The sequence below is a fragment of the Vicia villosa genome, linkage group LG3 (genome assembly GCF_029867415.1).
Source record: "Vicia villosa cultivar HV-30 ecotype Madison, WI linkage group LG3, Vvil1.0, whole genome shotgun sequence".
Lineage (NCBI taxonomy): Eukaryota > Viridiplantae > Streptophyta > Magnoliopsida > Fabales > Fabaceae > Vicia > Vicia villosa.
The window spans coordinates 54,885,511-54,906,329 of record NC_081182.1 but is presented as its reverse complement, the minus strand read 5'-3'; the positions used below and the strand labels follow the sequence as shown (position 1 = coordinate 54,906,329).

The window sequence follows — 20,819 nt, the reverse complement described above, 5'->3', positions numbered from 1 at the left end:
TTGTTAAATTTATTATATGCTCTTACCCAGAGTAATTTCTCCATTAAACGATCTTAAAGCACTATGGCTAAAAATGTGAGAGAAAAGAAATAATTTAGAGAGATTGAGAGAAAGATGAAAATTTAGATATTTCATGTTTTTATGTTTTTATGGATTGTTTGAAATGAAAAAGAAGCCTTTTATTTATAGGCTATGAAATTGTGTATTTTTAGAAAATAATCTATCGGAAAAATAAATTTTCTAATCGATAAGTGAAGATGCATATCTCCGGGGAGAGACTAAAGTTGCATGTCCCTAACACATTTAGGTGGAGCACCTCCAATACGGTAATTTTTTTGCTTGTTTTATCGCTTTTGTTTATTATCATTTATTGAGTCTCCTTCATGATTGCACATCTTCGAATCAAGTTTGAATCAATTCGTTTATTCATTTTTTTAGCATGCATAAATCAATTGTTATATTTGAGTTTTGATCATGATGGTTTAATTCAATAGCCTGAGTTAATGAAATAAGAACCATAGGTAATATCAATTGAATTCATGTGGAGAATGAAATCTCAAACTATTTTGAAAAACTTAAAAAAAAAAGATTTCTTGTGTGTGATTTGAATTTTGGTGTCTATGATTTGAATCACAGATTACATCTGATTTGAATTATGTTACTCTGTGATTGGAATCACAGTTTATGCACGACTCGAAATTTCCTGGTAGCCACTGACTTCTCTGATTTGAATCAGGCTTAATACATGATTCGAATCACAGTCTAATCACAATACATGATTCGAATCACAGTCTAATCACAGGAAAATGAGTCACTTTCTTTATGAGATGTTGTTTCACACTACTTGCTCGTTTAACTCAAATCATGAAATGCACTTGACTCGAATCTAACAAACTTTTTTCATCCATTTTTGTACTTAATCTCAAGCACATATAAAATCACATTGTCATCATTTTTCATGAAACAAATCATAAGTGGAAAACATCTTTCATTGTGATTTTATTGAAATCAACACCATCTTATTTTTGAAAGTGTAAAAACTCTTGCAATTGAATTTCTCTCATATTTAACCTGTATTTTTTATTTCAGATCTTGATCATGAGAGATTTAGGGAGACACCGTCTTGAAACTAATCATTCTTGAAGATCGGGTAAAGTTTATCTCATCTTTAACTTGTATTTTTTATTGTAATTGATTGGCGTTACGTTGTATACAAGTCAAGATCTATATAGGAGATTTATTTTTCTTGACATTATTGTAAATAAGCGATTTTATGAACTCTTGCAATATTTGTCAAAATAAAAAAAAAAGAACAAAGCAAGTTCCAATGAATAACCATTGAAGAGTGCAGTAGGCAAAGCATGGATGAACGCCAAATTATATTAATTTTGGTAGGATATTGCATGCTAAGATTTTTCAATTCTTAGCGTAGTTTATAACTTATTTAATTGGTAGCAATTTATTACATAAAGTTAGATTATTTTTAGAATTGGAACCTATCCGAGCTTTAGTGGTGATTAAATTTTGTGTTACTAGTGCTGTTAGAATCCGATCAAAATTGAAATATCACAAAAGACACATCTTGTGTAACATACAATAGTTCAATTACTTATTGTAAACAATCTTTGAGTTTTGTGAATTGTGTCTTTTTTGAAGTAATCAAAAGTCAATAAAAGTATAATTCTCATATTTTAGCTTTAAATCTTCTGCGTGCAACTTTGAAAAACCTATACTATTCTAATTTTGGATAGTTAGTTGAAACTTTGTTTTTAGTCTATTCATTCCTCTATACTGTTTTCCTACTCTATATTCTCACCCAACAATAAGCTAATCAATTAGGTATTTGTAATAACCAGTTTTTGGTGCATAAATTGGAACGTTTTGATAGACACCCGTTACAACTCATTAAGATACTGTTACAATTGATTATTGACTCGATTATCCCTTATCTATAATCGATTAGGATAAATATCTAACTAATTAAACAATTAAAAAACTTAGGATAAATATCTAACTAATTAAACAATTAAAAAACTTCTAATCAATATAACAATTTTCTAGTTAACTGGCTAGACTCCATAAACATGTTTGGCGATTTTAATTGAAACATAAAGGTTTAAAAATAGTTTTTAATATGTGTGCAACTTAGCTAGAATACTTCCAGAAATGCCCTTGTGTTTTTACAATACAATGATCATTCAGATGGACATGATCATACATGCTTTTACACTTCCTCTCTTTCACATTCTAAAGCTTCAAGTCTTTTTTTGCTGATATACCAATTATACGAGTGTTTCACTTGAATATTCTCATGGATGAGGCTTGATATAACTTCAAGTCACTCACCATCATCAAAGTGTTGTAAAGATATCACTAGTGATCATAAACCTTAATTGTTTAGCTTGATTTAGAAGAATAGCTTGATCAACCACCTTGTGCATCTTTAACCGCTTGATCTAGCTTTAGTAGTTGCCTTTTTCCCATGCGTTGATAACATAACTTCAAGTGTTGTTACTACTTAGGGTGTTGTCATCATCAAAATCATTACATCACCAGGGCTAAATAAATTCTACTTATCTATGAGCTTTGATCACTTCTTAATTCCTGCAGGCAAATAATTCCACATATTTCTTCTCATTCCCCTTCAGAAGAAAATCTAGTTATGGCGGCGTATTCTTCTAGGCCTACATAACAAGATTATGCTCCTCTACGATTTGAAAAATGAACATTCTAGGCCATTGCATTCTTCAATTTCACACAATAGCCTTACCGAGGAAAAAATTGAATTGACTTCCTCCTTTGTCTGTTATACTAGGACAAAAATGTTCCAAAGCCTTCAGCTTTTGCAAGAGAACCTTAGAGTCCAGGGAGCAATAAACTTGAAAAACAATGTCTACTCTACTATCTGATGCAACGACATAATTCATGGGTCCTAACAAAAAGAATTCTAAGGATTGAAGAGAATCTTTAGTATGATCCACCAAGAGACAATACTGTGTGGAAGGAAGTCTTCTAGCGCGATCAAGCCACCATGACAGAGTCGGTTCCTGTTAGCATAGCTACACCACATAGGGAAGTCTTAAAGTCAACAAATCTCCACAGGTTCCAAGGACAAAGTGGAAGTCATACTCCTCCCGAGGTTCTCCGTTCTCATCTCTCACCGTCACGTCATCCTCGAAGGACGATAAGATATGACACAAATGCTCCAGCTTCGAAATGAAAGAAGAACCCTCTATCGATCCATATCCTCAACAATAAAATCCTAAGTCTTTGGAAAAGTTTCAAAAGTTGCAGAGCCTTAACGAAACTAAAGATTCAAACAAACATGTTGAACATGTGGATAATAGGATGGATTACTACCATGCCTAAGGGGCAGTAAAGTGCAAGCTTTTCGCACTAACCCTGATCAGAGTTACAATGACTCTATTCAAAATTCTCATGAATTGGATCGTAGATTCGTGGAAGGACTTCTGTGAAACCTTCACTACTGTTAAAAAATATAGGATAAGTATTTTTCTATTGTCTCCTCAGGGATTGATGCGACATTACCGCCGTTCTACAGTTTAGTATGTTTTGAGTTAAGATTCTGGTTTTGTTAAGTGACATTAAAGATAATTAGCATGAAAAGAAAAGAAAGACGATAAAATAAGGTTTAAAAACGGTTTAGTAAAACTGTGTCAAGATTAGTTTTCGCTAGCTTGCTTTTGTATATACTTTAATGATCATGTATATGAACATATCAATGATTAATACAATCACGTATCCTCTTGACACCGTTTATCTCTAAAGCAGTATCGTGATTGTTATTATATTAACTGTCAGATGATCTCTCATGCCGACAATTGACATAATAACCTTTAAAGTTTGATACAAGTGATTATCAACTCACAAATCTATCTCTAGAGTTTGATTATTGATAGATGAATACCCTTTTGGTCAAGATTTGAAACATATCTCTCAATAGTGTATCAAAACAACATATAAACATGAATACAAAGATATTCACCATATATTAATCATCAACAAGGTTCATATACAAAAGATCAAGCCAAATACATACTATACAAGCTAACTACCTCTAATCTTGACACATGTGAAGTTTAGCTATCCATAGCTTCAACAACAAACATCAACACAAGATCTCCTAGCATAGAAATCCAAAGATGATGAAGAAATATGCTTGAGAAATCTTGAATACTTAAGAGTTTTTCTCTCCTCTTCTCTTGCCCTAGAGTGTGTGGTTGGTAAGAATTGAAAGAACAAGATAAGATTCTCCCAAAATATCTCTAAGTGCCTAAAAGTAGTCACTTGAAAAAGTACCTCCGCTTAGCGCCCAGACGGCCGTTAAGCGGACCTCACAAAATATCTGCTTCCACGCTAGAGGCCGCTAAGCGGGCTGAGGCCGCTTAGCGGAACTTGCTGAACAAAATTTTCCTCTCGCTTCTGGAAAGCGCGCTTACACGCCGCTGAGCGTCCCTTGCTGAACAAAACTTCTTCCCTTGGCCTCCAAACTTGCTCCAAAATGTCTCAATACCTCCTAATACTTCCCAAAATGCATAAAACCTACAAAAAACATAAGAAAAGCTTATAAATAATATATTTACTACTAAACTCGGCTTTATTTATTTACACGATTACGAACCATAATTAAATGGAAAAGAATTGAGAAAAGTTATCAAAATACCACAAAAGTTATCAACAATTATCCACATTTTGGATTCTAACAACTACCCAATTTAATGCTCGAAAGAGGCAATCCGTAACTATGAACGTGCTTTATGGGGATACTCAAGGAAAGAAGGATACCTTGCATATTTTCATTGACTACTTCCCAAAAGCGGAAGGAGAAGCGAATGGGGGGGGGGGCATATATGACAAACTAAAACACTGAATGTTTAAGATGGGTTTGAGATAGAGTGCATGTTTTGGAAAAAAGTTGGATTCGAGGGAGCTTGTAATCTAAGTGATTTGTTAAATATAGCTCAACCCTATATCGAATATAAAAAGGATCTCCTCGATGAAGCGGGAGATACAGACCGAGAAGTATAGAACTTTAGGCATGGCCAAGCACAAAAAAGAGATAATGTTAGGTGTAGATAAGATGGGGACCGCATACCCCAATCCAAGTTCAACACCTACATTCTTATGAACACTTCAAGGGAGAAATTCTAGAAACAATGTGCAAATTAATACTGAGTTCAAGGAATTCGATATCATAAGCCCCTAATAGGTCAGAGAATCATCTAGGATAAATAAATCCAAATATTATCGTTTAATTTTCACAAGATTCACGGTTACAACACACATGAATGCATCCATCTAAAGGATGTGATAGAAAAGACGATCAAGAAAGAAAGACAGAACGAGTACACCAAGAATGGTGACTGAAAGGGACGCCGATACAATAAGAGAAGACATAGGATACGAGAAAATTCAACAAAGAAGAAACATTCTCTTTGAAGAGAAAACTCATTCCCCAAGATAGCTATTGAAGCTGTCACTGTGAAAAAATGGGGTAAAAGACAACAATAGCGAAGATGAGGAAGGTCAGAAGGGAAAGAACCAGTTTATTGTATCTATTACTTGCATTCTTCCAAGGAAAAATAATCCCTTTAAGGGGATGATCAAAAGGATAATAGTCGAGCTCATGACCACAAGCAAAGAAGAGAGGAAGATGTTGACCGGGGAACCAAAAAGACCTATCCTTTGGATTCTGGGATAGTAAAAAAGTTGTCGGGATCCCAAGCAAGATCTTTCTTATGGTTATCACAACAATCATTGTCAGTTTTGACATCTCCAAGATTCTCATTGACGGGGCAAGCTATTGCGACATTATGTATGCAAAGTTCTTTGAAAACCTAATACTGAAGAGGGAAAAGTAGTGACCATTTGAAGGATCCGACTTGCAAGTTTTCAATGACATAGTAAGTTGTTCCTAGTGATAATTTGAGCTTATGGTAAACCTAGGATAAGGAAGAGATACCAGGACAAGAACTTGTAATTCCTAGTGGTTTCTTGCAAAAGTGTCTACAATTGTATTTTAGGCATGCCTTTCGCAGCAACTCTAGATGCAGTGACTTCTCCGTTCCATCTCAAGCTAAAGTTTCACAACATCCACGACCAGCCGGTGAAAATATGCGCTGACTTGTATGGGGAAAAAGGATATACAAGAATCTGTAATGTGACCAAAAGAATGATAAAAGAGGCAATGAGATTAATGTAGCCTCTCTCGTAGTAAAGTTAAGTGACATGACAATTAAGTCTCTAGTAGTTAAAACAAATTATTCTGAACTGACATCTGTAGAGAAAGACTCATGACGAAGCTAAAGCCAACCAACACCTACCTCACCAAGACCAATAAGCAGCGACTATGCCTCTTGATTAAATTTACATTACTATTTATGTAAAATGCACGAGCTATGGAGATCAACAAAGAAAAAAATCTTCACGAAACTCCCTCTTCATTGAGATTATAAAAGGTTACAACGTGCCGAGCACCTGGCTTATATTTAAGGAAGTCTCATAACTTGATGACGTAGTCCATGTGCTGATCGAGCACCTGATATAACTCACTAAATTACATTTAAGATATCTCGTGCATTCCACATGACTGCAACTGAATAGACTGAGATCATTGATATCATGTATACCTACCACGTGGACCTGGACTATAATATTCATGATGGTCTAAGTTACTTATAAATATATTGGTGCTTTACGTAAAAGAAACATATTTAAACTTTTGGCAGAATCATGCTTTTAAATTTATCACATTTGCTTCCGAACATATAACTTCCTTGTTTTCCAAATTTAAAAGTTATTTGGTGTATCATAGATTGAAACTCATGTTTTTGTTTGTCTTATATTTTTTTGACTCAGATCTTAAAAAATAGCTGATTACATTTTGGATCTGGATTCTATTCCATCTCCTTGATGTAATTTTTTATACTTCTTTTTATTCTACTTTTTTTGTTGGTTTTGTGTTTTACATATTTGAGGATCAGAATCTTAGGAAAAAATATTCTGCAGATCTCTTTATTTGATTATTTTTGTTGAAAATGAAGTCTGATCAATATTCTTTATTGTGTTTATATTGTTTTAAAAAAAATTATGTGCAATTTTGTTTCTATTTTAAGATTGATTGTTATTTGTTCCTGATCCTTTATTTATGTTTTATTTAGAGTGAATAATAATTATTTATTTTGTTTTACATAATCTATGTATCAATTTGAAAAGGGATTGAAATATGTGTGCAGGTTCACATTCAAGTCAAAAAAGGTCACACCAAAATGACAATGATAATGATGTTTATGTAGTGGTAGGAAATATCAGCATTAATGATAATATCAAAAGGAAATCTCTTATCTATTTCTTCCATAAATTATAGATCTTCTATTTCTATTTTTGATATTCATGCCACTTTTTTTTTTTTTAAAATCTTTTTAACATCTTTTTTATTTGTTTTGTTTTTTCAGGTTACTGATAAGAAAACGAAAAAAGGTTAAATAACATGGACAATCCCTTAACATTATTTTCACTTCTTTTTATTTTTATTAGTTGTTCTCTCTTATTTTTTGGAATTTGTTATATATTTTTTAAATTTTATAGTTATGAAATAATGTGACTATTTTTGTAATTTTTTTAAATATTGAGATTGAAAAAAATTCTATTATTGATTTTAATTTAATGTCCTTTATCATTATTATTATTATTATAATCATTATTAATATTATTGTCATCATCGTTATAATAAAACAAGTCAAAATTGATCGTTGTTAAAATATGTTTTAATAAGAAAATATGAATTTTACTGGATGTCATCATATCATGTTAAAATAGTATATATACTATTTTTTTTAGTAAACAAGATAATATTAAACGGAGAACTAAGAGTTCTCAAACTTGTTTACAAAAGAGCGGCACAAGGCCGACAAAGAAAAAACAAAGAAATTACATACCAATTAATATTATGACAAGAACCGCAAAGGTTCCCTAATAAAGTCATAATAAGAATAATTGGAGTGAGTAATATAATAGTTTATTATTGTATTGTATCCTCTTAACTTAAAATATTATATATATATATATATATATATATATATATATATATATATATATATATATATATATATATATATATATATATATATATATATATATATATATATAATATTTTATCATTTCATATTATAAAAATTATTTAATATAATATATGATAGATTATACTCGTACAAGTCAAATCTACGGTGTCTCTTGCAAGTTCATACTGTCTCTTGCGTATGTATTTTTTTCTTTCATTTTCACTATATCGATAGTCTTTTCATAGTGTACTAAATATAGTGTGTTGGTACATTAAACTAAATATATTAGAAATCTTGTGCAGTGTGATTAAGGCTGTTTTTAGTCCGGTTCGGTCTGGGTATTTGCTATCCCGAGAGCCGGACCGAAATATTATCGGGTAAATCCGGACCAGACCGAAATAGTGATGGATCAATTTTTTAGACCGAAATTGGACCATTACTTCGGATATCCGACAAAAGTATCCAATAAGTATCCAATATAGTATCCAATTTTGGTATCGGATAAAAAAATTACCCATTCCCGGACCGAATAACATTTGGTCGATCCAATGAATCGATTCCACCGATCCGGTTCTCGGATCCCATGGACCAAATACAGCCCTAAGTGTGATACGCAAAAGCAGTACTTTCAATAGACAGAGTTGGCTCGAGAACGTACGTGTACAATGGAGTTGTTAGACAAATACAATACTGCAGCAGGAGTTGCATAAAGTTAATTAGTAGTCTTGATTATAAAAACATTGGTTTTGGCAATCAAATTGATTTTTTTTTTTTGGTTTATCAGTGGTTCTCCCTACCAAGTCTAACGCCAATCACCACTAGACCAACTAACGATTGATGACAACCGCATTGATTTAACTAAATCGATTATTGTGTAAAATATTAATACATTTAAACAAATAAAAAATCGAATTATTTATGTAATTTAATGTTTTATTTAACTTTTTTCAACTTCTTTTATTTTTACCTATTTCTGGTTATATAATTTTATTGATGTCTTTCTTTCAAAAATTAAAAATTCGATACAATTTTTTTTAGTTTTAAAATATCTTTTAGATATAATAACTACTTTGAAAAAAATATTTTGCTTTTCTTATTTAGATCATAAGATATGGTATTCTTACTATATTTTTAGGTCGTTAGCGTTGTTGTTTATAGTCTTAAATCAATGAATCTTAAAAGCATAAAAGGTAGTATGTTCTGAAAGAAAGATATGGAGGGAATTAAACATAATTCTCATTGATTTAGAAAGAAAATTCCATAGTGCTTGTCTGTATATATTTTAATTCGTTGATAAACAAAAATGAGATATTTGACAAAAATTATTATCTTGAAGAGAATATGAAATAATAATTTGTTTACCTATAATTACACATATTTAAAAATAATGATTTCGATGTTGAAAATAGTATTTTACTAAGATGATAATTTTTATTTTTATCTAACACCAAATTAAAATAATTATAACTGAACATAAAGTGATGGTTCAAAATATTGAATTTAACGGATTTGTCAAATTACAGATCAAAATATTGAACATTAATGAGAACATAAAGTTATTTTTTAAAATATTTAATTATTATTTTACCACGGGTATTAAATATTTTTCTATATATTCAATTATTTTTTTCACGGGTATCTGACATTTTTCTATACATTTAACTATTATTGTTCACGGGTACCAAACATTTTTCTATACATTTAATTATTATTTTTTCACGGATACCAAACATTTTTTTATACATTTAATAATTTTTTTTTATAGATATCAGACATTTTTTCTATTTAAAAAATGTATATCTGAAATAAATGCGCGCCCCGAGAACTCGTGCGAATGCTAGTTATAACAAGTTATTCAACACATACTACAAAAGTAAGAACTTGATGTATTATTTCATAAGGTTATTTCATAGGAATACATAAGGTTGAAATTATTTCATATTTTTCTTATGCGTATAAATGATAAACCTCGACATGACCTTGTATGTTGTAGCTAACACCTAGCTAGTAGCTACAAATAGAAGGTATCAATCAGGCAACGCCCAAAGACCTGAGTCTGGCCAATTCAAGCCTCCTGTGCTCCATCCTAATAAACGCATCAGCTTTATTATCAATACTCTGAAATGAATTCACACGCTCAATATTATTCTCAGTTTCTGCCACAACTTGTTGTTGTTCTTCTTCTACTACTGGCGTTATAGGCTCCTCTAGCACGGTTTTGAATGCCACATGACCTTTCTTATGATATCTTGGGCGATCATTGCGCTTGCGAAGCATAGGCTCGGTTACTTCATGGACTTCGTAATTGTAAGAGTTTGAAGGACACCATCCTCGGTATACAATGTTTTCGTTTTCCATTTGCTAGTGGTTGTTTTGAGGTTGTGTTTGTGTTACTACTTACTACCTCTTCATCTTGTATTTATTCAGTTTTATTCTTACTTGAGTGATTGATGATTATTCGTTATCATTATTTTATCCTTTTTCTCTGGTGGATATTTGTTCCGTGTGGTTTATTTTCAACTTATATATTCAGTAATTATATGGTGGCGGATCTGATACTTCACTATAAACATTAAGATGATTTCATCAAGAGAAGATTCGGAGTTATGGTCTTGAAAACGAATCCTAGACCACCACCATCATTCAGTTTTATTCGTTTAGCATTTTTGGGGATGGTCTATGATAATGATTAATTTTGTTTTTGCTGAGAATACAAAACTTGTGCTCATTTGTGGTTGTGGGTCATATTTTGTCTTTAAGCTCTTTAGCATTTGGAATCAAGTTGTTTCACAAAGATTTATATGAACTTATTGGAGACAAGAATGGTATATATATAAAGGAAAGGGAAAAGATAAGAAAATGAATCTGAAACTTTTGACAGGACTAAATTGATTAAATGAAATGGTAATATGTGATTGATTGTGGTTATGTTGGGCAGAAAAGTTGTTATACTATTAATCATTTCCTTAGTTTTAAATTGCAGTTTGATCGTGGATGCGGGTGTTGTGATTGCAGTTATTGCAATTGCTGCGATACGTATTGCGGCCGTTGCAGGGCGAATTTTGATTGAGAAGAGTTTGAAATATACCAGTAAAATCACTTAATATTAAGATTTTTCAGAAATAAATTAAGTCGAGGTTCTAAAATTTGAGTTTTGACGAAAATACTTGAAGAAATCCGGGCGAAGTTATTTGATACGCTTCTTAAGGTAGAAGGATGCGAGATTTCAAATCACACCGCAATTACAGTCCGATGCGATTACCGCATCAATTACAGTCCGATGTTGTCGAGACTACCGCATCAGCAATATTGCAGCCGCAATTTAAAACCATGGTATGTGTGAAAGACTCAGATTTGCTGCTGTAGCATTTTCACACTATTTTAGCTGAGCTGTTGATTTGAAATTAAACTACTCATTCTTGATTCTTAATTCTTATACCATATTATGCTCTTATATTTTGTGTAACTTATTCTTAGAAACCTGTTTGTAAAATGAGATATGCCTCTCTCGAGCCCTATTTTAACAATATGTGAAACTAAGGTTTTTTTTCCAGTACACTCTTGTGTTCAAGACTATTGGATATTTGAACATGATGCGTGAATATAAGCAATAAGTGATCGTGTTTAGGCTAATGTAACTCTTACAAAAATCAGATTGTAATGTACGAATGACGGTTAAGTGAATAATGCAGTTTGGTAAGATGATTTTTCAACAGCAGACTTATGAAGGCATCACTAGCATTATTACACCAAAGTGATGCAAATAAAAGGCAGAAAACATACAGAATGCTTGAAGCCTCCATAACAACTCAGAAGGACAGTATACATTAGTTTCATTTGTTGTGGAACATGTTCAACTAACTTTCTATAGATATTGAGCCGAAGAGTTCGATTTGAAGCAAGCAAATAATTAAACACCATCTAGTTTCTAGTATATAAGTCCACATATATCTTATTATAACCTCATAATGAGTTACAGATAACATTGATCATATATATGAAGCGCCATGCATAATCAAGGCAACTTATTACAACAAAAAACAGAAAATAAAGCACACATTTTATTAGTACTGGATCCAGAGGTAGTAATAAGAGTAACCAAGCATATTAGACTCCTTTCAGTGTCCAATTGGCTTTGTTTGCTCCATGACCAAGAGGATTGTTCCTGTTATTATTGTATCCATATGGACTGGCCGGACGAACATCTCCATATGTTCCACGCCTCTCATCATATCTCATTTCATCCCTCTTCATCGCGCCAGAACCAAGACGCTCCTCCTTGTAAACTTCATACTCATTCTCCGACACATAGTCATTTTGGCCACGACCACCGTGATTGAATGGCCTTACACCATTACCATGCTGAGGTGAGTGATTAGCAGTAGCACCAAAAGGGAATATCTGGCCATTGCCATTGCCATGGCCATGGCCATGGTTGTTATCATAGCCATAACCATTTCCCAGTCCGTGAGGCACCTTATCCTGGCGATGATACACATCATGGTTAGAGTCAAGGCCATGAGGCTTGCTGTCTTGATGATGATACATATCAAGGCCATGAGGCTTGCTGTCCTGATGAGGATACATATCAAGGCCATGAGGCTTGCTGTCCTGATAATACATTTTGTTGTTAGAGTCATGGCCATGATGGTTTGGCTTTGAGTAATCAGAGTCATTGCCATAACCTGGCTTCATGCCAGGATATTGCTGTGTCTGTGGATAACCCTGGCTCTGTAGCTGTTGAGCCTTAGTTTCCATCCATCTGCTATCATCATCATAGTATTGCTGTTGTGGGTATCCATTGATGTTCCGGCTTTGCATCTTGTTGGAGGAAGGGAAAGTATCAATTCACACAAGTTTTGATGATAGCTGTTTGAATGGTGAATTTGTTGTGATCTTGGATTTTCCTTTTATAGGCAACTAGTAATACACTAGTACTATATAATATGAATATATGCTTCCAGAAATATCAAGACATCATTTTAAAGGGACTTTACATCTGTTATTTTTTGTTTTTCATCATAGTGGGAATAACTACTCACCTTCTATGATAGGTTGTAGAGGGTTCACTTTGTCATTTGCTTGAAAACTAGACCAAAACAATACATAGTCTTTACATCATCACACCTAGACCTTCTTAAGCAGATTACAAATTAGCATACTACTACCCTAAAATCGGCCCTGCTAAGGATTACAGGATAATTGGACCCGCTTAATATAATATGTTCCTCTTATAGAGCATTATTCAACTTTGTCCAAAGCAATTAAATTATGCAAATGCAGTAAACCAGTGCAGTACATCAAATCAAAGGTTAGATAACACACATAATAAGTGTGTTAAATAAGATTATTTTTAATTTATACTCCGATGATCTATAATATAAGAGTATGATGTGGAATTTTCTTTTTACATATCTTCAACGGAAGGTTAATTGTTGTCTAACTTTTACTTTTTCTTCAAGGTGAATTTTTATCTACCCAACACAAAAAGTTGGGTAGAACTATCTTTAGTGTAAAATGTTTTGGAAACAACAAAAAAGTATACTATTTAATAATTAATTAAATAAGACAAAATTAAATGATGCAATGTGATTGGTGTCATGTCAGAATGTCGGTTTTGTGTTTGTGTGGTTAATTCACTACACCGTACAAGGGCTACGACAGCGCTTATTTTGGGCTTTAAGAGCGCTTAAAAGCGCTTTGAAAGCCAGCGCTGGCGTAGGTAACAAAAGCGCTTCAGAAAGCGCTCTGGTAGGCCCCCCCTTTAAGAGCGCTTTTTCAAGAAAAGCGCTCTGATACCCCCCCTATGAGAGCGCTTTTTCTGGAAAAAGCGCTCTGATAGCCACCCCTATAAGAGCGCTTTTCCAAAAGCGCTTTCGTATGTTGCGTTTTTTTTTTTATGCTTTTTATTATTTCTAAACCTGCACTTTTGGCAGCAATATTTCAGAACCTGTAATTTACTATTTTTTGGCAGTATTTTTTCATGAACCTATAATTTATCATTTCAAATCGATATATACCATTATAATCGATATCGATTATATACAAAAAAGTATTATATTATATACCATTAATGTAAATCAAAATACATATATACATATTTCTAAACCAAAACAACTAAACCAATTCACATATTTCTAAACCAAAACAACTAAATGGGAAACAACTTCCGAGTTCTTATGCAACCAATGTACGCTTCCTGTATTATCTGGAGCTATGTTGTATTGATGCTTTAGTGGAGAATCAGTAGTCACCTGAGCTATGTTGTATTGTGTCACAGAATATGAATCAAATAACTGTACCCCGAACGATCCTGCCACAGAAGACTTCGGGGTACATTACTTGATTCATATTCTGTGGAACATAATCGGCAGGGGCACATTGTGTTCTATCCTTTACCAGTCCATCCACTGTTTGAAGCTCAACCTACAATAGAAAAACGTGATTATTTACACAACATTCACATTCTCAATATTTTCTCTATCAACCAAAAATTTCCTCATCTCCGAACAAAAGACAAAATAGATAATAAAAATAGTGCTATACCAGAACAGAAACCAATTTATAAGAAATCAATTAACAACCACATGCACATAAAAATAGTTTTTGATAAAAGAACAAGTCAATTGAGCCAACAACCAAAAACCCTAAAAAAAATCAGCCGTAGAGCCGTAGAGCCAACAACCAAAAACCCTAAAAAAAATTCTGTTCATCATCTTCGAAAAACCTCTCCAGAAACTGTAAATACATTGTTCATATTCATCCAACAACAATCACAATACACAGCCGCAAACACTAACCAAAACCCTAAAAACCCTAATTGTTCATCTTTCTCATACACGCAAACCATTCATCAGAAACAAAACCATTCACAAATCATCATCAAACATAACCAGACAAACATTCATCAAACCCAAACATTTGTTCATCACTTTCCTAATCAAACAAACCCTTCAGAAATTTGAGAGAGGAAGAGAGAATAAGAAATAAACTCAGAAAGGTCTCACCCGGTTTTGGTTTGTAGATTCAGAATCGAAACCGAACTCAGCAACAACACGAACCTCAACTCACCATAAACTCGTGTGTTTTGGATCTGAAAGGAAGAAGAACGGCGGAGGTTGCTAGGGTTTCGGAGAGAGGACGGCGGAGCAACGAAGGAAGAAGAAAGATCTGAAACAAAACGCGTGTGTTTGTAAAATATATAATTTTTTAAATGGGCTACCAGAGCGCTTTTCAAAAGCGCTTTAATAACATCCCCTACCAGAGCGCTTTTATTCCAAAAGCGCTTTCGTAGCACCCACCCTATAAGAGCGCATTTAAAAGCGCTTTCATAACCCCCCTACCAGAGCGCTTTTTAAAAGCGCTCTCATACCCCCCCTACTAGAGCGCTTTTTAAAAGCGCTCTCATAACTCCCTCTACCAGAGCGCTTTTTTTGCATCATTTTTCCTTGTTTATTAATTTTGTTTTTAGCGAGCCCTACGAGAGCGCTTTTGCTAAAAGCGCTTTAGTAGCTGCTGTAACTCGGTGAACTGACTTTTATTTTTAAAAGCAACAATGTTGCGGTGAGCAAGAGTCGCCACCGACTTTTATTTTGTCCAATGTTAGGAAAGGTAAAAAGTACAGAAAAAGACCTTTTTTGAAAGAAAACGGGCTCGGGGGGTAAGTTATGAAAAGGGAAGGTGTAAGCACCCTTTTCATCCGTAGTTATCTACGGGCTCTTAACTTGCTTAGCTCATGTTTGTTTGTTTGTTTTGAAAGGAGCATAAGGACTTTAGCGTAAATGCGTAGCCTTAGTATTTTGAAATAGTATTGAAAAGATGTTTTTATTGAGCTAGGCAGTTTAAGAGCACTACCCTAATTGATTGGTCTTTTTATGTAATTTTTAAAGTTCCCAGGACTATCCATACTATATAGGAGTAGGTAGTCCTTGTTATATTGGACGTGCGGGTCATCGAAGGGTCATCGAGGTCGTTGAAGGCAACATGTAGAGATACCTTAGCAATCCGAAGGGACTATCATCATTTATCGAAGGCAACAATTCGAGGGACCAGATCATGTATTCGTAGGCAACACTTTGAGGGTCATCGAGGGACCATGATCTTTGATGATTTTTAATCGAGGGACAATTTGCTATTGGTACCTCTACATTTCGAGGGACACGACCATTATTAGTTTGTAAGGCAACCAAGAGGGGCGTACCCTAGAGGTGAATGAGTGCGAGTGTGTTGTTTTCAGTTAATTTGATCTTTGAAGTTAGTGATCTAACGGTTGATTTTAATCTTATCATACAATCCTATTAGCCATACATCTAAGCAGTATATCACAGTTATATGGTGCGGAAAGTAAAAAGCAGAAAGATAAATCCTACGCTATTACATGGCTTCGGGATGGGGAGTACATAATTAAAAACGGGGATGTGCGGAAAGAGAAAAAGAATCCTAATTACTATTACATCTCATAAGCAGATAAAAATGCAGAAAATAATTATATACAAATTAAAATGTCCACGAGAAAGTTCGAATGCCTCAAGATGGTAGCACCTCACAAAAGCAAGAAACTGTTAGTCACGGATATATAAAAAACTGGTAATAAGAGATATAACGAATAAATAATTAATCATGGCAAAAATTGACAAATAGATCTAAACTAAACAAACATATTAGATTCTAAAAGTAATTAAAATTAACTAAAATCTTTTTGATATTCTAAATAATAGGGAAAGAAATGAATAAAAAGTCTAATTCTAAAATAAAGATATTTTTGTATTATTAGATGTATCAAACAAATTAAAAAAAGAAAAATAGTAAAGGAAATAATAAGCAACCAAAAATGATTAAACAAACAAATTGGGCCAGAAGATAGCAAGCAGGATGGTGTAAAAAGGATGAGGGCGCTGGCCCAAAGTACATGAAGGCCCAAGAATATTATGAATCTGTCTCCAGGGGGTGTGGCGATCGGAATATAGGTACAGGGTGAGTAAATTCGTGTGGGCTTCTTACCACAGGCCCAATCAAATAAACCCTAAAACTAAGTAAAGAGGACCGACCCTCTTCAATTCACGTTTTCAGCCTCTGTGCTCTATTTTGTCTCATATCAATTTCCAGCCAGACAACAATAATGAAAAGGTTCCCTCTCTCATATCAAAGTCTAACAACATAAAATCAGTTCTTGTAATTACATCAAAACCAAACAGAAGCATCAAAACCAAACAGAAGCATCACAAAGTAACAGAAATTACCAAATCGGAGGGACCAAAACGCGATGAAGATCAGGTGTTGCTGTTGTTGTGTTGAACGTTTGGTGAGGATGTACCGTCTGATGTTGGAGCGGTGGTGGTGATGCCGAAAGATGAACGAATGTACCGTCTGATGTTGGAGCGGTGGTTGATGCAGATGATGTTAGCGAGGTTGATGCGGAGAAGGTCGCGCTTGTGGCCGGAGTGGTTCCGATGACGGTGGATCTCCGAGCAACGTGGAGTGGTCCGGCTGGAGGTGATCGATGATGGTGGTGGTGTGACATAGGTCCTCGTCGGAGCTTGTTTCACGGAGGGGTTCTCGCGGATGGATCTGCAATTTGAAACGGCAACAATAAAATCCTTTCTTTTGTTACACCTCCCTTCTGTTTTTCATGTTCTTGATCTTTCTATTTCTACAAAAACAAACAAAAGAGATAATTTGTGCAAATCATGTTAGAATTACTCTACTGTTTTTATTTTTTGTTTTATTACTTCCTGCAAAAACTTTGAACAAATCTGAGTTTATGGTTTGAAATGGCGTGACAATAATTTGCAAGTTATTAACATGATGTTAGTGGTAATAATTAAAATATACAAGGCTGAGGTTATGCCTAAAACAATTACACGTGAGGTAGTTTTACAAAACAAGACATCAAAGTAAAATCGAAATTTTTTTAGAACATGTACAATCGTGAATTTTATATATAAGACAAAATCATGGTTCTTGTTATGAATGGGATAAATATACAGTGTGTATATAGAATAATTTTTTTGGTGGATAGCAGTATGGATGAAAGTTGGTTACTCAAAGTTTTGTGCGTGACTAAAAAAAGCTTTAAGGGTTAAAGAAACAACCATCAGAAATCGTCATCCGATTAAAAATAAATTAGAAAATAAAATAGGGAGGCCTCATATATTAATCATTGGCCAAAAACATTATAAAGATCATTTTTAAAACGAGGGAGGCCTCAGGTCAGGTGTCATCATTGGCCAAAAAGCTAAAAGAAATTGAAAACTTTTGAAAAGAAATTGAAAAGCGTATGAGAAAAATTTGTGAAAATTGTTGATGGAGGAGGTTTTGAAAAATTGTTGATGTGATTGTTGATGATCAGGGTTAGAAAAGTTGTTGATCAGGGTTAGAAAAGTTGTTTGATGGTTGAGGAAGTTTAGAAAATTGTTGATTAGAAAATTGTTAGTGAGAAAGGAAGAGTGTGGAGTGCTCTATTTATAGACTGAGAATTAGGTTAAAACCATTCCTAAAAAGGAAATGATCCAACCCAAAGGCCCATGGACCTTCTTGATCCACAAGATTAAGAACCTGGTCGTACTTGTGTCCAGGTGCGTCCAGGTGCAAAAAAGATTAAAAAAAAAAAAAATTTAAAAAGATGGAAATGCACCAAGCGGGAATTGAACCCGTGACCTTTTGTATGTAAGCCTTACTTCCTAACCAACTGAGCTATATTATTTATTTGAAATAAAAAGCCAATTGAAAGTGTATGAAGCATCGGCCAGCATTTTCTATTTATTAAAATATAAGAAATTTTAAAAGTAAACTACTATATTTTAAAATAGAATTTGAATCGAATATTTATAAAATTCAAGATGTAAATGAACCCAAGATTTTATAAAATCCAATTTTGAAAACAAGTTTGAAAATTTTTGTCACTAAAAAGTGTGGGCAAATTTTGGGGTATGACAGCTGCCCCTGTTCAATCTTCTTAAACCTGAAGAGGTAGATTGGCACGTCTGCCAATCGTGATCTGAAGGTGGAAGAGGATTGAACACTAGAATACCAAGAAATTTGCCCTTGCGGATGTAGGGATTTTTAGCGGAGATGGGCTTAGAGATGCCATCTAGCTGAGTGGGGGGGGGGGGGGGGGGGTCATGCTTCCCAGCGTGTGTATATGATAGATCTTCAGAATGTTTGGGGTTCAAGCTTCCAAACGTATATCTCGGATAGAGATTCATAGATTTTCGGGGTTCGAGCTTCCGAAACATTTCTGTCGTAGACTTCGGATTATCCGGGGTTCAAGCTTCCGGAACATTTCTGGCATAGCATTCAAGTCATCCGGGGTTCAGGCTTCCGGAACATATCTGGCGTAGGACATCAGAACGAGTTATTCATTGAACCATATCTGAAGAGGAATACCAGAACGGGTCGTACATTAGACCATATCTGGAAGTAGGACATCAGAACGAGTTATTCATTAAACCATATCTGAAGAGGAATACCAGAACGGGTTGTACTTTAGACCATATCTGGAAGTAGGACATCAGAACGAGTTATTCATTAAACCATATCTGAAGAGGAATACCAGGACGGGTCGTACATTAGACCATATCTGGAAGTAGGACATCAGAACGAGTTATTCATTAAACCATATCTGAAGAGGAATACCAGAACGGGTCGTACATTAGACCATATCTGGAAGTAGGACATCAGAACGAGTTATTCATTAAACCATATCTGAAGAGGAATACCTGAACGGGTCGTACATTAGACCATATCTGGAAGTAGGACATCAGAACGAGTTATTCATTAAACCATATCTGAAGAGGAATACCAGAACGGGTCGTACATTAGACCATATCTGGAAGTAGGACATCAGAACGAGTTATTCATTAAACCATATCTGAAGAGGAATACCTGAACGGGTCGTACATTAGACCATATCTGGAAGTAGGACATCAGAACGAGTTATTCATTAAACCATATCTGATGAAGGATGTCAGAACGAGTCGTACATTAGACCATATCTGATGAAGGATGTCAGAACGAGTCGTACATTAGACCATATCTGATGAAGGATGTCAGAACGAGTCGTACATTAGACCATATCTGAAAGAGCCATACTTTAGGCTGTATTTAATTTTGTTGACGATAGTAGCCTGACCGATTGGTCGTCCTGAAAGATAAAGTTAGTTTTATGCAATGTCATGATGTATGTATTGTATGTTTTTTGAAATGAATGAGACTGTTATGCATATTTCATGAGATGTATGATGTATGAATGCAAATGTTGTTAATGATGATAGTAAATTGTATCAATGTTTTGCGGGGAAAATAAATCCCTGTCTGTTCAGCGCCTTTGAGAGATTATTTGAATCTCGACTTGACTGCCCCAGATGAATTGGACAATTACATGTCGTGCCCCTTGTACACATTGGTGTTTTAGCCAACTGAGTCAGTCATGGGAAATCTTTCTGCTTTTCGGAGCATTACTAAAGCATGCCTGTCGGGAGGGCTTCCTGAGATTTGTGCTACCACAAGTAACCTGCCCCAGTATCATGAGTTTAGGAACGATGCCCCTGATTGATCAACGCTTCTGAGAGAGTCTTCGAGTCTTGACTTGATTGCCCCAGATATGTGAACTCTTACTCAAAAGGGTATTCAACTTTTTTTGTGCCCCTGAGGGTGATCAGTATTTGAGATATTCTCGCTCGAACTCAATGGAGTTCTGAAGACAACTTGTCCCTTGAGAGGAAATTTTTTTTTTTTTTT

At 34.3% G+C, this 20,819-nt stretch overlaps 2 protein-coding genes across 2 annotated transcripts; both read right to left on the bottom strand.

Moving 5' to 3' along the window:
* Positions 1-9,955: 9,955 nt before the first annotated feature.
* LOC131655777 (uncharacterized) lies at positions 9,956-10,495 on the bottom strand. The gene has a single exon (XM_058925584.1). The coding sequence runs from the start codon at positions 10,437-10,439 to the stop codon at positions 10,113-10,115; it is 327 nt and encodes a 108-aa protein (XP_058781567.1). The 5' UTR covers positions 10,440-10,495; the 3' UTR covers positions 9,956-10,112.
* Positions 10,496-12,006: 1,511 nt separating this feature from the next.
* LOC131655776 (uncharacterized) lies at positions 12,007-12,979 on the bottom strand. The gene has a single exon (XM_058925583.1). The coding sequence runs from the start codon at positions 12,900-12,902 to the stop codon at positions 12,189-12,191; it is 714 nt and encodes a 237-aa protein (XP_058781566.1). The 5' UTR covers positions 12,903-12,979; the 3' UTR covers positions 12,007-12,188.
* Positions 12,980-20,819: the final 7,840 nt, after the last annotated feature.